Source organism: Tachypleus tridentatus, chromosome 9 (assembly GCF_004210375.1).
Source record: "Tachypleus tridentatus isolate NWPU-2018 chromosome 9, ASM421037v1, whole genome shotgun sequence".
Lineage (NCBI taxonomy): Eukaryota > Metazoa > Arthropoda > Merostomata > Xiphosura > Limulidae > Tachypleus > Tachypleus tridentatus.
In genome coordinates, this window is record NC_134833.1 from 11,638,083 (window position 1) to 11,665,957 (window position 27,875).

Genomic DNA, 27,875 nt, shown 5'->3' on the forward strand with positions numbered 1-27,875 from the left:
AGAAATTACCTGCTATATTTCCTATGACTTAGAACATTTGAGCATTTTAAGGGTTGTTAATTTAAGAATTTTCTGTCTTACACACAACATACAAGAAACCTCAATCATAAAAAAATATTATTCAGAAGCCCCCATATTAAACCTGTAAATTACTTACAACTGGGCGAAAAAAAAAACAAATACGCAAAGTTAATAATTTATTAGCTTGGAACATTTAAAAAATTCAGATTAAACGTTTTTAACGGGTTCGTCTATCAACTTTTGCCCAGAAAAGAATGTTCCTAGGAAACAAAACACTTGTGGCTTATGTTTTCATAAGCTAACAACAAACATCAATAATAACCTGGAAACTCCCAGATAACCATCTGTTAAAATTAATTATTATGTGAACGAATAATGTTAAAAGAGTTCCTCGTGATTGTTGCTCTTTCAAATACTCAGTTAAACCTCTGTTAAAAGATTTATTATTTATACTCAGTACTTACAAGAAAGTGTCTTTAACCACATGACATTTGATTAATAATACTTTAGTGGAATTATAGAAATATGAAGTTTGAATTTTTTTTTCCAGTTATATCCACGTAATGATAAACACGCAGAACTTGTTATCAGTAATAGTTTTAACTAACATTTTTTCTCAGTTAATTTTTTTCCATCTTCTGTTACTGTCCTTTCCAGTTGCTACTATACATTGGTTCTTCTTTCAACCAACTGTTGTCTCCATTTGAACCTCTTCAGTGGGCACTGGTTGGGAGCCCTTCCTTCGATTATAATTACAAATTCTTGTGGCAAGAAGTAAACATACAGTAAACAACAATATCACACTTACACTGACCCCAACAGCAACGTATAAAGTAGGAAATACATGGCAATGGTCAGGCACTTCATCACAGCCAGAAGGACAATGGACTTTTCCATCACACCAGAGGTCTCTACTGATGCACGCCTGAAGCTCGGTACACTCGTAATGGCACTCAGCATTTCTCACTGACTTTCCTGAACTAGACCTAACGTAGGGCTTCATAACCTCTAGCCAACTGAAAGAAAACTCACCAGATCTCACAGCGAGCACTTCAATGATAAGTCTGTCAAAAAGACCTTTCTGGGACTGATTTAATGGATAATGTTCTGACTTCCATAATGGAGTAAACACTTGAACTTTGTCTCCAGATTTTACAGAGGTTTCGAGACATATAATCCGCTCAGGCTGGCTTTCAAAGCTACTGTAAACTAAAGTCTGTTCCCTGGACAGCTTTGACCCCTAATGCTTCCTTCAACCGAGAGGTATATGAATCTGTGGAGTTGCGCTTCAATGATCCATCGACACCGAAACGGCACCACGTTTTCTACAACATCGGGGGGTATCTTCAGATAGATGTCCCCAGCAGGTCCACTAAGTGTTCTTTGATTGGCACAGTAATTACGAGAGATGAACTCGAAGGTTCCTGAGAAATAGAAATCATTGAAATCGTCTTTAGTTGTCATTTTCTCAACGGCAAAGGAAAGTGACATTTTGTTGTTCACCGATTCTAGTATCAGGGTACGGGGTATCACATGACTTGACCCACATACACAGTCTCCCGGATATCAAGGCCGCCAGTTTCCTCTGTGGTGTTAATAAGCCCGAATCTGGAATGTGACCCACCTATCTGGCACGTGTAGCGTCTACTGACCTGATCAAAGTGAGTCTCACAACCCTCGTTTTGTCTTCCTAAAGATATGTTTTCTATGGTGATTCGAACTTTCTCCCCCGGCTGTCCTTCAAAATGAAACAAACAGCGCAAGTTGAAATTCCCACCCCTACCGAACAAGAACAAATTTTTGGGCGATCTAAGTTTCCCAGCGCCTTTTATCCTGCTGATAAACCGACGGTCACATCGAGCCCCACTGACGGGATAGCCGTCCAGCATGGTGTCGATAAACTCGTATCTAGCGAGGAACGTGCTTGGAACAGGTCTAAGTTTGGAGCTTTCGTAGACTGTGAACAGCACGCTCATCTCAGGTCCGGCTGAGAGGTAGCTTTCCTCGGGTACACGGCAGGGACGGAGAGGGGTTAGGTTTGGGGTGTCGCGCGCGTGAGCACACATTCGTGGGTAAGACTTTTCACAGTAGTTACTTACTAAGCCCCCAAAGCCAAACCCCCTGAGAAGAATGTTTCTTCTCTGGTCGTTTACAAAAGGATCGAAAATCTGAAGTCTTGCCGTATCACACTTCTCTTCCTTGGACCAAACTTGGGAGTCATGGATGTAAAAGGATACGAAATACAACCAAATTTTAGCAAAGGGTGCTTTTCCGATGAAATTAAAACTGCACGTGGTATTAGCAGGAAGGGTGTGAAAGGGGCTGTATATAGAACCGCTTCTAACTTGGTTTTCGTATATGTAAAACGCACACTTTCTTCTCTTAACCCTAAATTCGGAATGAGGTCGAAATCTCACCGAACTCTTCAGCTCTAGGAGAGATCTCCGAAGTGGTTGGTATGGATGGCTGATAAGCTGCACCAGAGCTGTGGGGCCGCTCGTGACGATGTTCGGGACAGCTCCTGAACCGCAAAATTCTACCAGTAAGGGCGCAGATGTTGTTCTTCCGTCATAAACACGGACAACGTCTCCTGGACAAGTGGTGGTCAGTTGGCGATGAACAATGTTTCTTGTACTCGAAAAACCACCGCCTAAATCAACTTTGAACTCGTTTTCTTGGTAGATTTCGATCTGGGCGATATAACCACGTGGAGCATAAGACTGTTCAATCCAATAGTTGCAGGTAATGTTTCTTAAATAAAATCCAGGATAATTGGGCGAACGAATTAAACACTTTCTATTATAACAATCGCTGAAGGATCTGTCACAGGACCAACTGGAAAGTATTTTGCCCGAATCTACGGAATCACTAAGAAGGCTTAGAGACTTCCGATGGAACCGATACGTAAGAAACATACCAGGAACAGCTTGGTACGGAGAAGAGACCTGGGGAAAGACCACTGTCACAACTACAGTTCTAGTAGTACTGTAAAACGTTAACCTTTGACCGGACATTTTGCCACAAAAATAACCGTAACTGGGTGTGCGATAAACACCGAAGGACGAAAAGGATGATTCGAAATCCATCTTCTCTTGTTCGACGATTAGCATGGAACCATCTTGACAGGTCCATTTGTCTCTCCTGTTAGAAATGATAAGATATGATTAGACCAATTAATTGTCTCCTGTTGGAAAGGATAAGATATGATTAGACCAATTGTCTCCTGTTAGAAAGGATAAGATATGATTAGACCAATTGTCTCTTGTTAGATGTTTGTTTGTTTTTTGGGATTTCGCACAAAGCTACTCAAGGGCTATCTGTGCTAGCCGTCCCTAATTTAGCAGTGTAAGACTAGAGCGAAGGCAGCTAGTCATCACCACCCACCGCCAACTCTTGGGCTACTCTTTTTACCAACGAATAGTGGGATTGACCGTCACATTATAACGCCCCCACGGCTGGGAGGGCGAACATGTTTGGCGCGACTCGGGCGCGAACCCGCGACCCTTAGATTACGAAGCGCACGCCTTAACGCGCTAGGCCATGCCAGGCCCCTCCTGTTAGAAAGGACAAGATATGATTAGACCAATTGTCTCCTGTTAGAAAGGACAAGATATGATTAGACCAATTAAAATGACGTGAAAAGTATGTTAAAAACTGTAATGTTAAACATAGAAGACTCTGAGTTTATCTCCTTCAGAACTATCATCTCAACGTTTATCTGTTCAACTTCTGATCATTCTTCTAGTTTCTGCTTGTCCAACGACATGAAAAATTTGTTTTAATTACAACGAACGTGCATTTGTAATAAGTGAGTGTCTTAGTGTGTCGTATTAGAAACTTGGTTAAAAATCGTTGCAAGAAAAGATACGTTGTTCTTGTTGAATTCAGTACAATGTTTAGACTTGCTGTAGTGTACAAATACTCTTCAGAACATTACAAAGTGTAGAGTTTCGACTTTAATGGAGTGCTTCAGCCTGTTTCTGGAGCAACATTTGGATTTCTCTACTTAGCCCTTCCTCTGACATCGTGTCCCCCAGTGACACGTTGGTAGGGTTTGCGGATTTATACTGCTGAAACCCAGGTTTCGATACCCGTGATGTGCAGAGCACAGATAGCCCTTTGTGCAGTTTCTTAAATAGTAACAAACAATGCTCCCCTGACGCCAAAACGTCGTCTTTCTGTAGAAACTGTCAGGTTCAGTCTATTAAAGCCTAAACTCTACCATACCGATACCACCTAAAATACCATTAATAAGCGAAGGGGAATTAATATTTGTAAAACACTTTTAACTTTAATGTGTCACAATATTAGCAATAATCAATACATTTAAAACAATGGCATTGTAATATTTACTTTTGTGACAATTTATACATTTATAAATCTAGATATCTGCGTTAGATACATTAAAATATGACCATCACGTGATATCGGATACTTTTAATGAACAAAAACTTAAATGGATCACCTCACTAAAAGTTGTTAATCTACCAAAAGAAAAAAAAACAACAAAAAATAGTATAATCACATTGTTTGGAATTTCCAGCAGATTCTAAGAGAAAGAAAAATGTAGTTACTAGGGCGTATTTATTATATTTGTGAAAACAGTGTATTTGATAATTATTTATTTACTTAAAGGTAAAATTCTGCAATATTAAATTTTCGACAATACTCAGACCCACGTCTAGCTAAATTATATTTATTTCGTTTGATTTTAAAATAATAAATGTCTAAAAACTGAGTTGCGATACAGTACACATCACAGGTAGCCAACCGTGTAGCCTTCTAACTTTAAAACACAAACAAGAAATAGAACAAATCAATAAGTGAAGAGTTTCGGAGTTTATCTAATGTCCACTTTTTAGACATCACAGGAGGAAAGTTACGTCTTTAAGCCCACGTGCTAGTACATCGCGGGTGTTCGTGTGCACATTTATTATGACTGTACAGTTTACGTTTTACCACATTATTCCGTGAGGCATATTACAAAATACGTTGTTATATCAGCCGTAATCACATAAAAGCATTTCTACGTAACGTGCTCAATTTTGAAGACAGTTGCTCTTTTAAACGTAGATAAGAAAAATGAATGAAATTATTTAGCCAAGAGATAAGATTTCTGTGTATCCATCGTTCCAACTGTATTATCTAATGATGTTCTGTTTACTTCTCGAAATGACAAACCCGTTTAATAACAGAATTAAAATGGTTTATTCCATCTACAAAGATTTATTGTATAATATACATTGCAAACCTGGTTCTGCAAAGGTTCCTTCCTTTACCAGTGAGAGGTAACCTCACAGATAACGCTTGTTTCTTTTCTTGTTTATATTGACATCAAAATGTAACATTGATGTTTAGCTACTAAAATTACCGTCTCCGGTATCCACCATGCGAAGACTTCTTTTTTGTTACTTTGTATTTAACATAACCAGTCAGTCACGTGGCTCACTATGCAAATTAAACTTGCTTTAAAAGTTCAGAATTGAAAATATGGCAGATGTGAGAGTTGTATATTCTTTCTGATCGATATAAACAATTTAAACTCTAAAACTACAAAAGATAAGTAAAACCTTTTTGTGGGAATTTAGAAATACGCGAGGAAACACATTTTTAAATCACTTATTTCACTTTAGAGATTTACGATAATAATATACTGTTCGCCATGTTCTCTCTTCATTGTTATTTATTTACACGCTTAATGAAAGACTACAATTTAATTATCTCAATTATGTAGAAGCGTATAAAAACAATTATATGATTTGTTTTTGACACATACATAGATAGATAGATACTGATATTTTAATATCAACTTTTCCATTTTTGTGAGAGACAAATATTGAAATCTTTCATCTCTCTTCCAGACTTACGACAGCAGTCTTCTCGTACGTCAGCGGTAAGTTTAGAACGCTAAATTCATGGTTCGATTCCCCGCGAAGGCAAACTGCAAATAGCCCATTGTAGAGTTTTGAGGCCTAACGGCTAATAGACGCGATTTGCAATGTATGGGTCGTAGGTTCGAATTCTGTCACCGAATATGCTCGTGAGGGGATGGGGCGTTATTATGTGACGATCAGGCCCATTACTTTTTGATAAAGAGCAGTACAAGATTTGGCGGTGGGTCGTATTGCCTTTCGTCTATTCTATCAGTTCAAAATTAGGAAGGGCTAACGCAATAATACCTTTGCATGAAATCCAACAACAAAGAACAACAACCCTAGTTTCATAGATCAAATTATGTAAGTTGTTATAAGTTTGTTTTCTGTTTGACGTACAAAGGTTTAGTCCTATGCACAACATTCCAATGTTTGAAACAAGATATTTGTAATTACTACAAGTAAAATTCATTAACTTTGATCTAGCTTGCTTATTTTGGACTGTCTATTTATGTTTGATATTCTTTAACCAGGGGTCAGACTCACCAAGTTACTAATATTGTCTTCTCAGAAGTGCTTGACGTAAATATTTTATCATACATGTTTAGAACTAACAGCAAAATTGATAGTTTTGTTAAAAACTACTCGAAAGTAAACTAACTATATCAAATAACTTTAAATCGCGTATAAATCAATGAAAACAATCACTTAACGAGTGCATTAATTCAAAAGGATATTAAAAGCATACAATGATCAGATCTCATTAGGCCTAAAGTTAAGGACATTTGTTGTTGTTCATAATGCCAGCCATAATAGTAAAACTATTTCACGAGGATACATTATCTTAATAGATCTGAGTTAACCCTAAATTCACACGCAAAGGTAATAATGTAAAATTATCTTTATGACATCTAATTATAAGCCCAATAATATTAAAGATTTAATTAAACTAACTGTATGTGATGATGAAGAAATAGGCTAAGAGCGCCCTCTCAGTTGTTTTCATGAGAACAAACACTTTACTGAAATACGAAGAAAATAAAGGAACTTCACGTTTATAACACGTTATTATTTGATGTTTTAGGTCTATATGATCACACGTTTCTTTCTCCATTTTTAATAAAAGTTTGTATATTTGGTTTGTTTTGAATTTTGCGCAAAGCTACTCGAGAACTATCTGCGCTAGCCGTCCCTAATTTAGCAGTATAGAGGGAAGGCAGCTAGTCATCGTCACCCACCGCCAACTCTTGGGCTACTCTGTTACTAACGAATAATGGGATTGACCGTAACATTATAACGATCCCACGGTAGAAATGGCGAGCATGTTTGGTGCGACCGAGATTCGAACCCACGACTCTCGGATTACGAGTCGAACGCCTTAGCACACTTGGCCATGCCGGGTCTTTTTAATAAAAGACTGCTTTACAGGGAATATTTAAGGCAATGTGAACAGAATTTTCAGTTTTCTGTATCACTTCTTATATAATTCACTCAATCTGGTCATGAATTTTTTGTTTTAATGCAATGAGTTATGTTCGCTTTATCCAAAGTTGTAATTCTAAAAATTTCCCTAAACTCATTCACTCAATATGGGAGGGGTTTCAACTTTAAATAATTCAAAATCTGAATTCACCTTCCTAATGGTCATCAAATAAACTGACTCTCCCCTTAAAGACTTTCTCGAAAAATATTTTTTTCACGTATATTACGTGAGAATTCAAACGCGAAATAAACATAGATATATGTGCACAACTGCGAAGCCGTCACTTTGATTTCTTTCCACAGTATTTGTACGTATTTGGAAATTAAAGCTATCCATAGAATATATACAATTACGTACCAGGTATCAGCGCCAACATGGGTTAAGATTATTTACTTTGCTGTAATTTTTAAGCTAACGCAAACAGAAAAGAAACTCGCTTTATCGATTTAATGCTAATATGATTTATCATATGATTCATACGTACATTATCATAAATCAAATATTCATAAGTTTATGAAAACACCGCTGCTGAATTACTTCACCAGCAGTTCATGTTATGACACGAACCCTAATTCTCTTGTGAATTATTTCATATATCTTACAAAATATGATGATAGTTTGTTTACTGTAGCGCAATTCCAAATTGAGGTATCCGTTATCTTCACCGAGTGTGAGGTCTGAATCCCGAAATTTGGTGTTGTAAGTCCTTTAACTTACCGATGACCACGAAACACAATAAACACAATTAGTCACCGAAATATTGTAACGGATATTTGCAGGAACGGAACGTGTTTTTTTTTCTTTTTTGGCGTGAATTTCTACGTGACTTAGAATTCATTATTCCACTTAATGTCAATTCCAGTAGTCACTTACGTTCTAAAGTTTTACACGCCACGTGGTGATTATTTAACAGCAGTCTCTAAATTGTTAAGAAAAGAAGAGATAACATTTTATGAACAACCACACGGGTTACTAATTCTTGTTGTTTTAGTACATTTCGCCGAGACTATATGTTTATGTAGTTAACATTTCATCTATGGACACAAAACTTGTAAATATGTCACTTATCCAGATTGGCATATTGTTCAGACACTTCATGTCTGACGGAATAAGATGAGACACTTGGTAGTTCTACCTTAAGAACACTCGAATATTTGTTGTTGTTTTTTTACCATCTGTATAAAATAATGTTTTGAGGTGGACGTTGTTAAGGAACACAATGCAGTGAGAGAAGTGGTGTTATATAATATAATGTTGTAATATAAGTGTCGTATTATAACGTAACTTTGTGGGATAAGTGTTATTATCTAGCATAAAGTTGTGGGATAAGTGTTATTAACTAGCATAATGTTATAATACAAGTGTTGTTATATAACATGAAGTTATAAGAGAAGTGTTATATATAACATAATGTTGTGCGGTAAGTGTTATAAATAACATAATGTTGTGCGGTAAGTGTTATATATAACATAATGTTGTGCGATAAGTGTTATATATAACATAATGTTGTGCGGTAAGTGTTATATATAACATAATGTTGTGCGGTAAGTGTTATATATAGCGTTGTGATATAAAATAATAAAAACTAAATGTTTTACTAACTAGCATTTCGAGATTATGTGCTTTTAACTCAAGAACATTTCTTTTAACACTTGTTATTTACTGACGTTAATTTTAAAGCTTTAGTCATTTTATATCTGGAATTGGTCATCAGGTCATTTCAACTGACTTTAACTTCTAAAACTTCATATAAACTGGTAAAAAATCACAGTAAAAAACGTTACATTTCGACGTTAAAAATCATCTAACTTCGTTAAGCTGTGTTTTAAACACTTCTATGGCGTCTTAAAAAATAGATCTACATAAGTATACAGTTTTGACAAATGTAATTCGAACAAGTTTCATGAATGTTATAAAATAAAACATTTGATAAGAGTAAGCCAGCCACTTGAACCCTGGTGGAACGGATGTGTCAGAACAGTGTTTTGTGTTGTGTAGTGTGACTGATCGATAATTAATCGATGGCTTTTTGAGAAGGTAAATATTAACCTTCATATTCGCAAACATTTCATGCACATAGATCACAGAACGTATTAAGATCGGATGTTTAATCTTTTCAAAACAGAGGTATCCTTTACACTTAATGACATTCGAGAAAAGAAGGATATGGATCAGCGCGGATCACCAGGACCACCCAGAAGAAACCCTGCAACAAGTCATGTCTCAACCAAGTAATCAAAGTGCGATGTCTTGTAGCAGGTGAAAATATAAAAGTCAGTGGTAAAAGCTATTTACTTGTTCTACGTAGCATATAAGGAAATGTGGAATAGAAGAATATTACTGAACTCAAGGGGAAGGAAGACAGGAAACAATTATCCATATGGAATATATTAAGAAGAAAAATAAACAAATAAATGCATATGTGTATTAAAGAAATTTTTAAAAAGTCAAAAAAATGAAAATAGTAAAAGATATAAAAAAACTGAATGTAAGCGTTAATGTTTTTCTTATAGGAAAGCCACATCGGGATATCTGCTGTGTCCACCAAGGGGAATCGAATCTCTCAATTTTGCGTTGTAAATCCATAGACTTACCGCTGTACCAGCGGGAAACAAATGTACGTAAGAAGCAAAAATTAATATTATCAATGCATTATAAAAATTATGTATTCTCTAAAATTTCATATCCCTTCTTTCAACTGTCGCATACCGCAAGAAGCTAAAAAATGAACGAGTACTTATAATATTCCTTACGAAGAAATCCTAATGAAGTCGTTTGAACTTTTGAGTGATTAGACTGCTGAAACGGGCGTCTTCGAAAACTAGATTACATATGGAATGCCTGCAAGGTAGAGTGGTATGGTTCGGTCATGACAGCCTTACCATATAGAGCTATAGTAAAAATGCACGGTCGTCAAACAGAGCTTGATCGGAAATGGAGAAATATGAACTGTAATAACATGGTGAAGTTCCGAAATAGTTCTAATGTATAATACTCCACCTGTATATATGATGTATTTCAGAAATCCTGAGATTGGCTGAGTCTGTTGTTTAGCGGGTCCGTCTGTGAGTCGAAAGATCAGGGACTAGAGACGTTACACACACTTCGCTCTTTCAGATGTGACCACGTTATAAAAATAACTGTTAATCCTGTTAAAAAATCCTTGGATCGGAGAAGGCTACAATCTAATTTCCATCCCTGTGGTCAGAAGTTTAAAATTACGGACAGTCATACCTGAACTCTAGGGATTTCTGAACTAGCAATTAACCACATCGCAGAAATCACTACTCATATTGAAAGATTTCATTCAAAGCACTCACAGTTTTACCTGCTTTTACACGTGTCTGTGCGCACGCGCGTGTAAGTGTGCGTGTATAAGTTATACATTTCACAAATAGAACCTGTTACAAGTTTCACATCAATCATTTCGTAAACTGGTCATTTAGACACATCAGCGGTGGTCAGTTGGGCGTGTTGGTAAGATAAATCTTCTTTCGTGGTTGTCCGAATTATCACTAACTACATAAGTTCCCAGTATTACAAAACCTTTCGGTTAGTTGTATTTCTAAAGGATATAATTTTGAAAGAAAATTTTGTGTACTTTGAAGTTAATTTAAAAAATATATTCCAATACTCGTTAGAACTCGTACTTGTATCACATCTGCCTATTGATTAGCGATTGATAATCTGCCTTCTGATGGTAACTTTGTTTCCTATCTTACGTCCACGACAACGCATTTTCTAGGGCACTGGTACACTTTTAAAACGCTTAAATCAAGGGTTCGATTCCTCTTGGTAGACACAGTAAATAGCTCGATGTGGCTTTTCTATAAGAAACACAACACACACATCAAAGTAAGATTTCTACTGCAGTATGCAGGTGTGTGTGTATATGCGTGTATTTATTTCTAGTGATGTATTATCCATGCTCAGCTCTCACGAAGATTTACTTAATAAGGTATTTTTAAGATTGCGTCATCTGATTGCGCTTTTCCAACTCTTGAAGCATCTAGAGACGAAGTGAATTTTCCTTTTTTCTCACGTTCCGCCGAACTAAACACCGAAAGCATTATTACTGTTTTTACATTATTGACGTAACCTCAAACCCATGTGTAATTTAGTAGCACTTCAAGAAACACGATCCAATTGTGCGTTGGCGCATGCGCATATAGTACCGACGATGAAAACCCTTTGTTCTCTTTAGAGTCCATTTTGTTTGAGAATGAATTTTTCATGATAAAGAGTATTGAATTTTCTACTTTTTAAGACAATTTACAATTCAGTTTTCTTCTGATTACAATATTCAAACGTTTACAGTTTATTTACCTTAGGAACGAATTGTTATTGTTTGTTTGTATTTTGTTGTTGTTTTTGAATTTCGTGCAAAGCTACACGAGGACTACCTGCACTAGCCGTCCCTAATTTAGCAGTGCAAGACCAGAGGGAAGGTAGCGAGTCATCATTACTCACCGCCAACTCTTGGGCTACTAATTTACCAACGAATAGTGGGATTGACAGTTACATTATAACAACCACAAAAGAGCGAGCATGTTTGGTGTAACGGAAATTCTAACCCGCAACCCTCAGATTACGAGTCGAGTGCCTTAACCCCCTTGCCATGCTGGGGCCTTTACATAGGGACGTTTTACTATAGGGGCCAAATCATTTTTACAAAATATTATTGTTTCTATCCGTGACTTTAGGGATACAGATGGTTTGAGTAATGGTATATTTGTTCAATATTTTTCTATATGTTCATATCTTAATTAATTACATTCTTTCAAATACATTTAACTAATTTTATTTCGCTAGAAAATTCAAGTTTTTGTTTATTTTTTGTAATATTAGAAAATGTTCGTGAAAGAAGAAAAAAACATTTATGTAAATCAGAAGTATCGTCCTTTCGAATTAATGATTTTCTTTGTGTAGCCGACAACAAAGAAAGGCAACAGGACATAATTAGTTTGACTAGACTATCCAAGTAGACTTTTAATACCCAGTAGTTTCTGTCTTGAACTTCAAGGTGCTAGGAATGTAACCCTACAACGAACTAGTGTGACAAGGAACTCAGAACTGATTAGACGTTTCCGTTTTTGTTTTGTTCTTCTTGTAAACATTTATCGGAAAGACAGAGATTTAAAAATACTATGGAGCATCACGTGCCAGGCACGTGCTCGTAAGATAGCCAAACCGTATTTTCACTTTTGTAACTTACATTACTTGAAACATAAACCTGAATCTCTTTGCGAGAATCTGCATCTTTGCAATATCTTGAAGACCGATATTCAAACGAAGATTTCGCTCATTAGACGACATCGAAAAGAGACGGCATTGGCGTATTTGAAACTCCGTTAAAATCGTACTCAGGTACTTGGAGTTTACAAAGTATATCTGTTTTATTTTATCTAGCTCTGTTTCCTTAGTTTGTAATACGAGTATTATATGTGTTCTATAACGTTGTGAAAGATTATTTTATCTTATAAAAACATGTGCAAAGCACGTGAGCGAGGACGGACGTATTAAGAAGCGCTTGGTAATTTTCTATTTGATGTCCAGTCGATATTATTCTTCATACTCTGTGTTCCATTGAACCACATCAGTGTCAGTTTCTAAGTGTTTAAGTTTAAATTATGTTTTTACTGAGAAGGGATAGGAACGATTTGAAACACGACACAAGGGTTAACAAAATCTTAGGACGCATCACAGCATCCTTGTATTGTTCAAAAATTTCGTATTGAAAAGTGAATTCGAATGACATAACAATGACTGGTGATTCAGTTCATCTCCAACACGCTGTGTTACCGTTTTTGCAAGTGCTATAAAATAACAAAATATTGAAACTAAAATTTTCACTATAACAGATTACTCGTTTTCTTTATAGGAAAAAAAATCCACATTGGGATATCTGTTGTCTCCACCAGGGGGAATGGAACCCCGGATTTGTTTTGATTTTTTTGTGGGGGGTTTAAGTCCGTAAACTTAACGCTATCTTACCGAGAGACTTCTTACTTTAAAAATATAATTTTGATTGATATATAAGTGTATATCCCTTCCCCTCGGTGGACATAGCAGATAGTTAACAAAGAGAGTTTGCTGGCCTGAAGATGACCAAAGAAGGTCGAAACGTTGTTTTGTCCTTTAATTAAAGTTTTAATACCCATACCAGCCATCTTGAGAATACAATTTCCTGATATGTGTGTAATTTCTATCAGTAAGTTTGAACATAAGCACACTTAAGTAACATTTTCTCTGTGCAGAGTCAGGAAAGCCTTATATAACATAAGCACGTTACATATTGTTTAGCAAAGCACTAGTGTTTTCGTATCTACAGAGAATCCGTCCCTAACACTAATTTTTGTAAACGACACACATATTAATACTGTATTAGTAAATGTATGTACTACGGTAAAATTAACAAAGGAATGTTAGTGTCTTTCTTTGTTGTTGTATGTTTATGTTTATGTGATAAATGTAAGAAAAAATCACTTACGGTAAGTGTTTTTTATCTTTTCGTTTAGACTCCTCAGTGAATTAGCGATAAATCTGAAGCTTATAACTCTGAATATTGGGTTTCGATTCCCCATAGAGGTCACTGCACAGGTAACCTATTGTGTAGCTTTGTACTCAAACAAACTTTTAGTTTATTCAGAAATTTACAAAATTGTGCTTATTTTCTTTTGACGTCGTTCCTAGAAATTGAATTACGTTTGTAATTTACAAATATAGTTTTGAGAATGTTAACCAAAGTTATGAATGAAAGCTTGGTTTCTGCTTAAACTAGAGAGAGAGAGAGAAACATACTGTCTTATCCAGTTCTGTCTGTACGGAGACAACCTATGGTGGGTTCGGCATGGCCAGATGGTTAAGGCGCTCGACTCGTAATCTGAGAGTCGCGGGTACGAATCCCCGACGCACCAAAAATGCTCGCCCTTTTAGCCGTGAGGGCGTTATAATATGACGATCGATCTCACTATTCGTTGGTAAAAGAGTAGCCCAAGAGACGGTGGTGGGTGGTGATGACTAGCCTTCCTCTAGTCTCACACTGTTAAATTAGAGACAGTTATCGCAGATTGCCCTCGTGTAGCTTTATGCGAAACTCTAAACAAACCCAATAACATTAATGTATTGTCAGCTTGGAGGTATAAACTTAAATTCCAATCGATTTTCAAATATTTTGAGTCCAGAGTAAAATGGAAATTAGCTCTGCGAGAAGCGTTTCGTTGTCTTTATTGACTGAACCAACGCAGTCTGTTTTTAATTGCCTGGTATAACTATACAAGTAGGCAGTACAAGAATTAATAATGCAATACAGAGACACTTCAAAAGATAAATTTATATGCATATATTTAATAACTGCCCAAGCTTAAAGTACTCTAAAAATATTGAATGAAAGAACTGCGCGCACTTTCTTCGGATAAAAATTGGTTTCAAAGGTACCCACATCAGATGTAGATACGGTGCCTAAAATCCCAATTTGTGAGATATTTGTGTAAACTCTAATCAAAATCTTGTCGTATGTTTTCCCCTTCGTGCACATGAGTGCCTCTGTTAACTGAGACCACAAATAAACACGTGCAATGTAGGGAAAGAGATGTGATGGGGATTTAGTGAAATCACGTACAGGGCAACTTTTATAATTACTATAACTGTTGAAACTGTGTAACTGTATGTTTATTCACTAATAATTATCATAAGAGATCTTTTTATAAATTGGCATACTGAGTAATAATGGTCTTACGAAGTCCAATCAATACATTTTTTATGCTTTAGAATTAAACTATTCTGTGAATTGCAAAGTTACACTCTTTTTTATTACAAGATCCAGAAACAATGAATATTTTCTTCGTCTTTACATATAAGGATGTCTCATATTGCTACTAGTTTCATTCATCAATATTCATTTGTTTCTTGTTCTAGGCCTACATGAAAATGTTTTATACCAACACTAAAACAAAGTGTATAGAATAATCTTAAAAAAACATTACGCATACACTTTGAGCTCAAATAGAAAGCAGGAGTTAGAAATGCCAAACACAACTAGAGTGGCTGTTGAGACACTTAAACCATGGATCTTTGTTGATGACAATGGTAAAATTACGTTTTGATCTATTTTATTCTGTAACAGTTTCTGTTTACGTAAGTTAATAATATAAATAGTGTCTCAACTACTACTATGTCTCTTGTATCCAAGTCGATCTAATGAGACTTGGTGTTTGACAAAAGGCTTCGTTGGCACTGAATACGAATATGGAAGATCTCGTGCGTTTGATACATTCCTATCTCGTGCGTTTGATACATTACTACAGATTTTTCTTCACGCTCACACTTAAGTTTACAGAATTTTAAAACAGCTCTCCTGCAAACATTCTCACAGTTTTTACTCTTTTATAAAAAACCCTGCAAACTAGTTTCACAGTTTTACTCCTTTATAAAAAAACCTGCAAACTAGTTTCACAGTTTTACCTTTATAAAAAACCCTGCAAACTAGTTTCAGAGTTTTACTCCTTTATAAAGAAACCCTGCAAACTAATTTCACAGTTTTACCTTTATAAAGAAACCCTGCAAACTAATTTCACAGTTTTACCTTTATAAAGAAACCCTGCAAACTAGTTTTACAGTTTTACCTTTATAAAGAAACCCTGCAAACTAGTTTTACAGTTTTACCTTTATAAAGAAACCCTGCAAACTAGTTCCACAGTTTTACCTTTATAAAGAAACCCTGCAAACTAGTTTTACAGTTTTCACTCCTTTAAAAACAGTAAATGATATGATAATTCGAACTCAAATCCAAATCATTAATCGATTATGAATTTAATTTTACCTTCTGTCCTTCGTACTAGAATCCTCTTCATTTACCCATAGGTCTTTATACTGAGGTATTTCTACTAAGTTTTTCTTTTCAAATAAGTAAATATTCATTTCGCACAGTTAAATTATTCTAATAATTATAGATAACGTATTTAAACATATAATTTATACCGAATCCATGGTGGAATAACGGTGAAGCTTTTACATATTGTCTCAGTTTTCTTCCATTACATTTCCAAACGATAGTTTTGTGCTCATTTGAGTTATATAAAAACTTTGCTCGGGATACTTTTTAAAGGCAATCAAACATTTCGAATCATTAGCTGAATCACAAATTTAAAAAAAATTAGAAACAGTTACGTCTTCTTTTTGTCTACAAAACGAATCAAAAGTACAGAAAACAAAGATTCTTTGCGATCAATATTTCTACTTTTAATACGTTAACCCCAGCGTTTTGTCACGCAAACACCGCACCAAGCGGTATGTAGAATTAGTCCACTCTACAAGTAACTAAAGTCGTATATTCATCTCATTCGAACCTCTCCTGTCAGTGTTTATAAATTTGTGCTTCGCGTTTCTTCCCAGAAATAACTAAAAAGGAAAAATTAGAATGCACAGGAAATGACTGCTCCCAACTTTCCCCTAGAAAGGAAATATCCCAGCTACATTAATACAGTAGATATCTAATTATAACCATATCTGTGCAATTAACATCTATCCAAGATTTTTATACGTGAGTTCGCCTTTACCTACACTTTATGTAAAGATAAAAGGGAGAATCTAGCCAGATGGAAAGGATCAGAATCTCCGGATCTCAGAAGACCGGGACTCATCCAGTTAACCACGTGATCCTGTACAGAAATAAATTGTTCTTATTTGCCCATAACGATATGGAACCAAACAGGCAAATACGTTCAGCTCGATCTCAGGAAATAAACAGAACATTTAGAATTTAAAAGGCTGGTCGTATTCGCTAACATTCTCTTGAATTCAGAAGCGTGTTTTATCTCGATTTCTTTCGGATTTTCGAGTAAAGTTCCATCAATGTTATCCCTCTACACTAGCTATCCTTGATTGTTTGACTGAAAGACTAGAGAAAAACTGTTAGTTGAGTGGACGTTCTTGGAGATTTCTAATTATGCAGAGTGGCTAGACACCAGCAGAGTACAATGTGCTCACAGAGTATAATGTGCTCACAGAGTATAATGTGCTCACAGAGTACAATGTGCTCACAGAGTGCAATGTGCTCACAGAGTACAATGTGCTCACAGAGTATAATGTGCTCACAGAGTACAATGTGCTCACAGAGTATAATGTGCTCACAGAGTACAATGTGCTCACAGAGTATAATGTGCTCACAGAGTATAATGTGCTCACAGAGTATAATGTGCTCACAGAGTATAATGAGCTCACAGAGTGCAATGTGCTCACAGAGTGCAATGTGCTCACAGAGTATAATGTGCTCACAGAGTACAATGAGCTCACAGAGTGCAATGTGCTCACAGAGTATAATGTGCTCACAGAGTGCAATGTGCTCACAGAGTATAATGTGCTCACAGAGTACAATGAGCTCACAGAGTGCAATGTGCTCACAGAGTGCAATGTGCTCACAGAGTATAATGTGCTCACAGAGTGCAATGTGCTCACAGAGTATAATGTGCTCACAGAGTACAATGAGCTCACAGAGTGCAATGTGCTCACAGAGTGCAATGTGCTCACAGAGTACAATGTGCTCACAGAGTATAATGTGCTCACAGAGTACAATGAGCTCACAGAGTGCAATGTGCTCACAGAGTATAATGTGCTCACAGAGTACAATGTGCTCACAGAGTGCAATGTGCTCACAGAGTACAATGTGCTCACAGAGTACAATGTGCTCACAGAGTATAATGTGCTCACAGAGTACAATGTGCTCACAGAGTACAATGTGCTCACAGAGTATAATGTGCTCACAGAGTATAATGTGCTCACAGAGTACAATGTGCTCACAGAGTATAATGTGCTCACAGAGTATAATGAGCTCACAGAGTGCAATGTGCTCACAGAGTGCAATGTGCTCACAGAGTATAATGTGCTCACAGAGTACAATGAGCTCACAGAGTGCAATGTGCTCACAGAGTACAATGTGCTCACAGAGTGCAATGTGCTCACAGAGTATAATGTGCTCACAGAGTACAATGAGCTCACAGAGTGCAATGTGCTCACAGAGTGCAATGTGCTCACAGAGTATAATGTGCTCACAGAGTGCAATGTGCTCACAGAGTATAATGTGCTCACAGAGTACAATGAGCTCACAGAGTGCAATGTGCTCACAGAGTGCAATGTGCTCACAGAGTACAATGTGCTCACAGAGTATAATGTGCTCACAGAGTATAATGTGCTCACAGAGTGCAATGTGCTCACAGAGTATAATGTGCTCACAGACTACAATGAGCTCACAGAGTGCAATGTGCTCACAGAGTGCAATGTGCTCACAGAGTATAATGTGCTCACAGAGTACAATGTGCTCACAGAGTATAATGTGCTCACAGAGTACAATGAGCTCACAGAGTGCAATGTGCTCACAGAGTGCAATGTGCTCACAGAGTACAATGTGCTCACAGAGTATAATGTGCTCACAGAGTACAATGTGCTCACAGAGTATAATGTGCTCACAGAGTACAATGAGCTCACAGAGTGCAATGTGCTCACAGAGTGCAATGTGCTCACAGAGTAGAATGTGCTCACAGAGTACAATGTGCTCACAGAGTGCAATGTGCTCACAGAGTACAATGTGCTCAAGCTTGAGAGTGTTGACCACGAGTTGATTTATTGATATACTGACAACGGTTGTTCTTATTAAGTATAAAACTACACCAAGGGCTGACTGTGCTCTGCCCACGACGGGTATCGAAACTTGGTTTACAGTAGTCGCAAGTCGTCCCTAATTTAGCAGTGTAAGACTAGAAGGAAGGCAGCTCTTGAGCTACTCTTTTACCAACAAATAGTTTTACCTATTCACGGTCACATTATAACGCCCCCCACGGCTGAAAGGGTGAGCATATTTGGTGCGACGGGAATTCGAAGCGGGACCCTTCGGATTACGAGGCGAGCACCTTAACCACCTGGCCATGCCGGGGCTAACGTAAGTTGAATGAACTGTGTGTTTATATCTTCCGTCATGTAAGCTATTTCAAGTTTTGTTTTCATTCATAATAAAACTCCATGATATTTTGCTGCTATAAGGGCTTATCTTAAAAATAATTTCATTAATTTTTGAGCTGAGTTACCCAACTAACTCGAAACATGTTGCAGCTATAAGGACCTTAGTGTTGTTTTTTAATTTTCCATTAATTTTTGAACTGAGTTATCCATCTAACTATAAACATTTTGCAATCATAAAGACTTAAGTTATTTTTAATTTTCCATTAATTTTTGTGCTGACTTACCCATCTAACTGGAAGGAACCCAGCTGAAATGAGAGAAATGACATCTCGACTATGTCTCCAAAATCTCCCCCTTCTGCTACGAACGTAATCCGACATACGTACGGAAATGAGCGTTGAAAAGGCTTAGTAATGCGTAAAGGATATTTTGTCCCAACAAGACCGTAGTACGTCCGGTTACAGTCTAAAAATAAAATAGAGAAAAATGTTTAAAAAATAAAAGTACGCCTTAGCATAGATTGGAATAGTTTTAGATAACCCTAGAATAACAGATAGGACTAGTACACCCTGTCGGTTTTATGCACATTTATTTAAATTGCTTATACACCACGTTGTTTATATGTTCATGATTTTGTTGGTTACGTGATTTATAATAACATACGAGTCATTCATAAGTGGAGTTCACACGAAAAATGAGTTATTTCACTTCTTTGTTTTCGATCAGTTTATATGTTAAGTATTGTAATAGAGGAAACGGTACTTAACAGAATAGAAACAAGTCAATAATTTGATGGATTTTATAAACTGTTTCATTTAAATCAGTGACTAGTCAGTTTGTAAGTATACTTACAACGGTGAGCTCTGCCATCTTCAGAGATAGAGCCGGTAAACATAATGCTTTATATCCTCAACATGTCTGCCGCTTGGGAGACAAGCTTCTTTGTTTGTTTTGAATTTCGCGCAAAGCTACTCAAGGGGTGTCTGCGGTAGCCGTCCCTAATTTAGCAGTATAAGACGAGAGGAAAGATAGCTAGTCATCACCACCCACCGCCAACTCTTGGGCTACTCTTTTACCAACGAATAGTGGGATTGACCGTAACATAATAACACCCCCACTGCTGAAAGTGCGAGCATGTTTGGTGCGACGAGGATTCGAACCCGCGACCCTCAGATTACGAGGAGCAGGCTAGAAAAACTGTAGTACTTAACGTGTCGCGTGTTTTATTCACCACTTGGTAAAAATCCAAATATTGTAAGTTCAAAAATACTTTAGATTTTTATGTTATATTACTTATCGTACAAATAATTACCTTATTAGTTATCTTTATAACTAATTTTATTAAATAACGTCAATATATTAGTTGTTTTTTTTTAATAATTAAAATTCGTAGATAATTTAATTAATTATACTTGTATAGCATTTTAATTTCATTGTTAGTTACTTAACAAAGTGCTCCAAACGTCGATTCTCAATATAGAATTGTTTTCTTATTACTTAACTTTTTGTAGGTTTTTTTTTCAGGTAATGACATTGACTATCTATGATCTGTTTGCTTGTAGTTTAGTGCATAACCGCACCATGAAGTATCTGTGCTCTGCTCACCACGGGTATCGAAACCCACTGTTTAGCGTTGTAAATCTGCAGACATATCGTTGTACCACTGGAGATTAAGACTTGGTTATGGCTGGAGTGAACGTCATCAGTGGTATATCGATTTACAAGGCGGGCGTTTATAACATGTTCTGCAAACGTGTATATGCATTCAACATTCGGCAACAGACTTTTGAGACACTTTGTAGAAAGTAGATTTAGGCCTAGGGAAATAAATCCCACAATTCAATGCACATCACTTGAATTTCACTCATTTTTATGCGATTTAAAAGCCATATTCAACATTTCTAAAGAACAATTGTTTTATAAACTAGGATATAACAAAAATAGAAGTACATTAAGTGTTCGTAACATAGTATTATCTCATTTTCTTTCACTATTTTGGTTTTAATTACAATGTTAGCCTTCGCATGAAATGTTTAGTTCAAAATGATTTCACGAAAAAATAAACATTTCTCTCTGTTAAACAAGAGTTAATTTATAAAAGATTTGTTTCTTCGTCACTTTAAATTTAAACAAAACCAAACGGTTTTGGTTTCATTTCATTTGACATGTAAGATACACAGATACTTGAAATACTGACTTGTGCATCCGAAATAGATAGAGATGAAATACTAATTAAACATTCTAGATACACAGACAGGTTAAATACTGACTTGTACGTCCTATATAGATAGATGAAATACCGACTAGTGCATTGTATATAGATAAATGAAATACTGTCTTGTACATCCTATGTAGATGAAATACCGATTTCTACATCCTCTATAGATAGACGAAATACTGACTTGTACATCATATATAAGTAGATGAAATACCGACTTGTACATCCTATATAGATAGATGAAATACCGACTTGTACATTATATGTAGATAGATGAAATACCGACTTGTACATCCTATATAACTGGATTAAATACTGACTTGTACATCCTATATAGCTAGATTAAATACCGACTTGTACATCCTATATAGATAGATGAAATACCGACTTGTACATCCTATATAGCTAGATTAAATACCAACTTGTACATCCTATATAGATAGATGAAATACCGACTTGTACATCCTATATAGTTAGATTAAATACCGACTTGTACATCCTATATAGATCGATGAAATACCGACTTGTACATCCTATATAAATAGATGAAATACCGAATTGTACATCCTATATAGATAGGTTAAATACTGACTTGTACATCCTATATAGATAGATGAAATAGTGACTTGTACATCCTATATAGATAGATGAAATACCGACTTGTACATCCTATATAGTTAGATTAAATACCGACTTGTACATCCTATATAGATCGATGAAATACCGACTTGTACATTCTATATAGATAGGTGAAATACTGACTTATACATCCTATATAGATCGATGAAATACCGACTTGTACATCCTATATAAATAGATGAAATACCGACTTGTACATCCTATATAGATAGGTGAAATACTGACTTGTACATCCTATATAGATAGATGAAATACTGACTTGTACATCCTATATAGATAGATGAAATACCGACTTGTACATCCTATATAGTTAGATTAAATACCGACTTGTACATCCTATATAGATCGATGAAATACCGACTTGTACATCCTATATAAATAGATTAAATACCGACTTGTACATCCTATATAGATAGATGAAATACCGACTTGTACATCCTATATAGCTAGATTAAATACCGACTTGTACATCCTATATAGATAGATGAAATACTGACTTGTACATCCTATATAACTGGATTAAATACTGACTTGTACATCCTATATAGCTAGATTAAATACCGACTTGTACATCCTATATAGCTAGATTAAATACTGACTTGTACATCCTATATAGATAGATGAAATACCGACTTGGTCATCCTATATAGCGAGATTAAATACTGACTTGTACATCCTATATAGATAGATTAAATACTGACTTGTACATCCTATATAGATAGATTAAATACGGACTTGTACATCCTATATAGATAGATGAAATACCGACTTGTACATCCTATATAGATAGATGAAATACTGACTTGTACATCCTATATAGATAGATGAAATACCGACTTGTACATCCTATATAGTTAGATTAAATACCGACTTGTACATCCTATATAGATCAATGAAATACCGACTTGTACATCCTATATAAATAGATGAAATACCGACTTGTACATCCTATATAGATCAATGAAATACCGACTTGTACATCCTATATAAATAGATGAAATACCGACTTGTACATCCTATATAGATAGGTGAAATACTGACTTGTACGTCCTATATAGATAGATGAAATACCGACTAGTGCATTGTATATAGATAAATGAAATACTGTCTTGTACATCCTATGTAGATGAAATACCGATTTCTACATCCTCTATAGATAGACGAAATACTGACTTGTACATCATATATAAGTAGATGAAATACCGACTTGTACATCCTATATAGATAGATGAAACACCGACTTGTACATTATATGTAGATAGATGAAATACCGACTTGTACATTATATGTAGATAGATGAAATACCGACTTGTACATCCTATATAACTGGATTAAATACTGACTTGTACATCCTATATAGCTAGATTAAATACCGACTTGTACATCCTATATAGATAGATGAAATACCGACTTGTACATCCTATATAGCTAGATTAAATACCAACTTGTACATCCTATATAGATAGATGAAATACTGACTTGTACATCCTATATAGATAGATGAAATACCGACTTCTACATCCTATATAGTTAGATTAAATACCGACTTGTACATCCTATATAGATCGATGAAATACCGACTTGTACATCCTATATAAATAGATGAAATACCGAATTGTACATCCTATATAGATAGGTTAAATACTGACTTGTACATCCTATATAGATAAATGAAATAGTGACTTGTACATCCTATATAGATAGATGAAATAGTGACTTGTACATCCTATATAGATAGATGAAATACCGACTTGTACATCCTATGTAGATAGATGAAATACCGACTTGTACATTATATGTAGATAGATTAAATACTGACTTGTACATCCTATATAGCTAGATTAAATACTGACTTGTACATCCTATATAGCTAGATTAAATACCGACTTGTACATCCTATATAGATAGATGAAATACCGACTTGTACATTATATGTAGATAGATTAAATACTGACTTGTACATCCTATATAGATAGATGAAATACCGACTTGGTCATCGATGAAATACCGACTTGTACATCCTATATAAATAGATGAAATACCGAATTGTACATCCTATATAGATAGGTTAAATACTGACTTGTACATCCTATATAGATAGATTAAATACTGACTTGTACATCCTATATAGATAGATTAAATACTGACTTGTACATCCTATATAGATCGATGAAATACCGACTTGTACATCCTATATAAATAGATGAAATACCGAATTGTACATCCTATATAGATAGGTTAAATACTGACTTGTACATCCTATATAGATAGATGAAATAGTGACTTGTACATCCTATATAAATAGATGAAATACCGACTTGTACATCCTATATAGATAGATGAAATACCGACTTGTACATTATATGTAGATAGATTAAATACTGACTTGTACATCCTATATAGCTAGATTAAATACTGACTTGTACATCCTATATAGCTAGATTAAATACCGACTTGTACATCCTATATAGATAGATGAAATACTGACTTGTACATCCTATATAGATAGATGAAATACCGACTTGTACATCCTATATAGCTAGATTAAATACCGACTTGTACATCCTATATAGATAGATGAAATACTGACTTGTACATCCTATATAACTGGATTAAATACTGACTTGTACATCCTATATAGCTAGATTAAATACCGACTTGTACATCCTATATAGCTAGATTAAATACCGACTTGGTCATCCTATATAGCTAGATTAAATACTGACTTGTACATCCTATATAGATAGATTAACTACCGACTTGTACATCCTATATAGATAGATTAAATACTGACTTGTACATCCTATATAGATAGATGAAATACCGACTTGTACATCCTATATAGATAGATGAAATACCGACTTGTACATCCTATATAAATAGATGAAATACCGACTTGTACATCCTATATAGATCGATGAAATACCGACTTGTACATTCTATATAGACAGGTGAAATACTGACTTGTACATCCTATATAGATAGATGAAATACCGACTTGTACATCCTATATAGATAGATGAAATACCGACTTGTACATCCTATATAGATAGGTGAAATACCGACTTGTACATCCTATATAGATAGATGAAATACCGACTTGTACATCCTATATAGTTAGATAAAATACCGACTTGTACATCCTATATAGATCGATGAAATACCGACTTGTACATTCTATATAGATAGGTGAAATACTGACTTATATATCCTATATAGATCGATGAAATACCGATTTGTACATCCTATATAGATAGATGAAATACCGACTTGTACATCCTATATAGTTAGATTAAATACCGACTTGTACATCCTATATAGATCGATGAAATACCGACTTGTACATCCTATATAAATAGATTAAATACCGACTTGTACATCCTATATAGATAGATGAAATACTGACTTGTACATCCTATATAGATAGATGAAATACCGACTTGTACATCCTATATAGCTAGATTAAATACCGACTTGTACATCCTATATAGATAGATGAAATACTGACTTGTACATCTTATATAACTGGATTAAATACTGACTTGTACATCCTATATAGCTAGATTAAATACTGACTTGTACATCCTATATAGCTAGATTAAATACCGACTTGTACATCCTATATAGATAGGTGAAATACTGACTTGTACATCCTATATAGATAGGTGAAATACTGACTTGTACATCCTAAAGGCTCATCACTTCCATCTCCACAGTCATTAGTACCATCACAGAAGCGGCTGTGAGAAACGCAGTTACCGTTGTCGCAATAATATTCCGACAATCTACACCCCCTGGTGGCTGGAATCACTACTAAACCGATACAGGACAGAAGAACAATAATCTCAAGTTTGCGGATCACCAGCGTCATCGAACTTGTCATTCTTACGTCACGATATGAATGCAACAGTTGCGTAGAAACGGTTTATCATGGTGCTGGAAATAGCCCAAAGCGACGACTTCTGTTCTTTACCTCTCTGAAATACAAAAGTAGTAAATTTAACTTCGTGAATCTTACCTTAAACTTGTTTACATAAATTAGCCAATAAAGCAACATATATTTAGAAAATATATATAGATATTTATAAATATATAATTATTAATAATATTTCAAAATATTTCCACCAGAGTTTTCACATTTACGAGTTTCTTTACCAACATTCAGAAAGGAGAAATTAGTGTTAAATTACTTAGTATTATTTTATTATACTCATTAAATTTGAAACGCTCCCTAATGACATATGATGCTGCTCCCTCTGTCGGTTGTAGGTTGAAATCATCAGCAGTGTATGTGTAATGAGGTAAATTCGTCTTATGAAGCAACCATTGCCTATAAAATAAGGCTTTTGATTCGCAACATGCACGTCGCAAGTTCGATTTCCGTCACTGAACATGCTCGTCTTTTCAGTCATATGGATGTTATATGTCACGATCAATCTCACTTTTCGTTGGTAAAAATAGTTTAGGGGAATTTTACGAACAAACAATCGTATCATAAGCTGCGACAGCGACATTTTCTATGCCTATGTATGTATGGATTTACGTATTTTTCGCATACAACTGATTAAAACAATTGTAGCTGGTTTGTTTCTTGGTCCTCCAGTCTGATTCATCCAGGGTATCTCAGTGTGATTTATTTAAGGCCCTTCAATCTGATCTATTCAACGTCCTTCAGTCGTTGGGACGTTATAATTTACAATCAATCCCTCTATTCGTTAATAAAAGAGCAGCCCAAGAGGTGGCGGTGGGCGGTAACCAATCGCTGCCTTCCCTCTAACCTTAAACTGCTAAATTAGAGACGGCTAACGCAGATAGCTCTCGCGCAGCTTTGCACAAAATTCAAAACAAACAAATCCTTCAGTCTGATTTAATGATGACGAAGTAACATTAGATTTTAGAAACATAAACCATCTGCTTGGTCAGATAAATCATTTTTGATAACAGTCAAATTTCTTTACGAGTGACTTCTCCTGCAAATAGGCACTGATTTTACACGAAATAAATCACACCCATTTATTTAAACGTGTTAAATCTTGGTGACAGTTGTTATTATGAATCATTTTAACTAACTTGTAAACACGTTGTTCTTGGTTGTTGTTTTTTGTATACATATAGTAGATTTTAAGAGATTTAAGAGTTTCATAGATTTATGACAAACCCCTAAAACCATTTATATACACTACGTCAAAATGGCTTTATTTCGTGTCTTTGCGTGTATTATAACTGATTTCCTTTCAACAGTATTTCGCTTCAAAATGTTACTGCGTGCATAGAATATAGCGTAATTGGGTGTCGTTAAAAAGTTATTGGGAACATGCTGTTTACGTCAACCAATCCCATATCATTTGCGTTGTACACAGTGAATGTCTCTACTAAGCTCGAGACGTTTCATGAGCATCAAACATCGAAAAAGAGAAGCCCTTGGTTACGACTATAATTATCTGATTCTTTTATCAGAATATTTGCTGTTAATCTTTTAGGTATCCATGGTAACGAATGATGTTGAACATCGGAACTACAGGTGTCACTGGGTTCAGCGTCCAAGCAACGTAAATATAACAAGCTTTTTCTCTTCTACAAATCAGGCACGTGCAGCAGGGCAGTACACCAAACAGGACTAAAGAGGAATACTTTATTATGGTACTTCGTCAAGGTATTGAATCATGATTAGTATATAACGGTCAGGCTA

At 35.5% G+C, this 27,875-nt stretch overlaps 1 protein-coding gene across 1 annotated transcript; it reads right to left on the reverse strand.

The window, feature by feature from the left end:
- Positions 1–445: 445 nt before the first annotated feature.
- On the reverse strand, positions 446–26,160 carry LOC143224758 (uncharacterized). The gene is made up of 3 exons (XM_076453028.1): positions 25,865–26,160; positions 19,614–19,794; positions 446–3,162 (listed from the first exon to the last, which is right to left on the reverse strand). Exons 1-3 carry the CDS (start codon positions 26,067–26,069, stop codon positions 1,551–1,553), a joined length of 1,998 nt encoding a protein of 665 aa, XP_076309143.1. The 5' UTR covers positions 26,070–26,160; the 3' UTR covers positions 446–1,550.
- Positions 26,161–27,875: the final 1,715 nt, after the last annotated feature.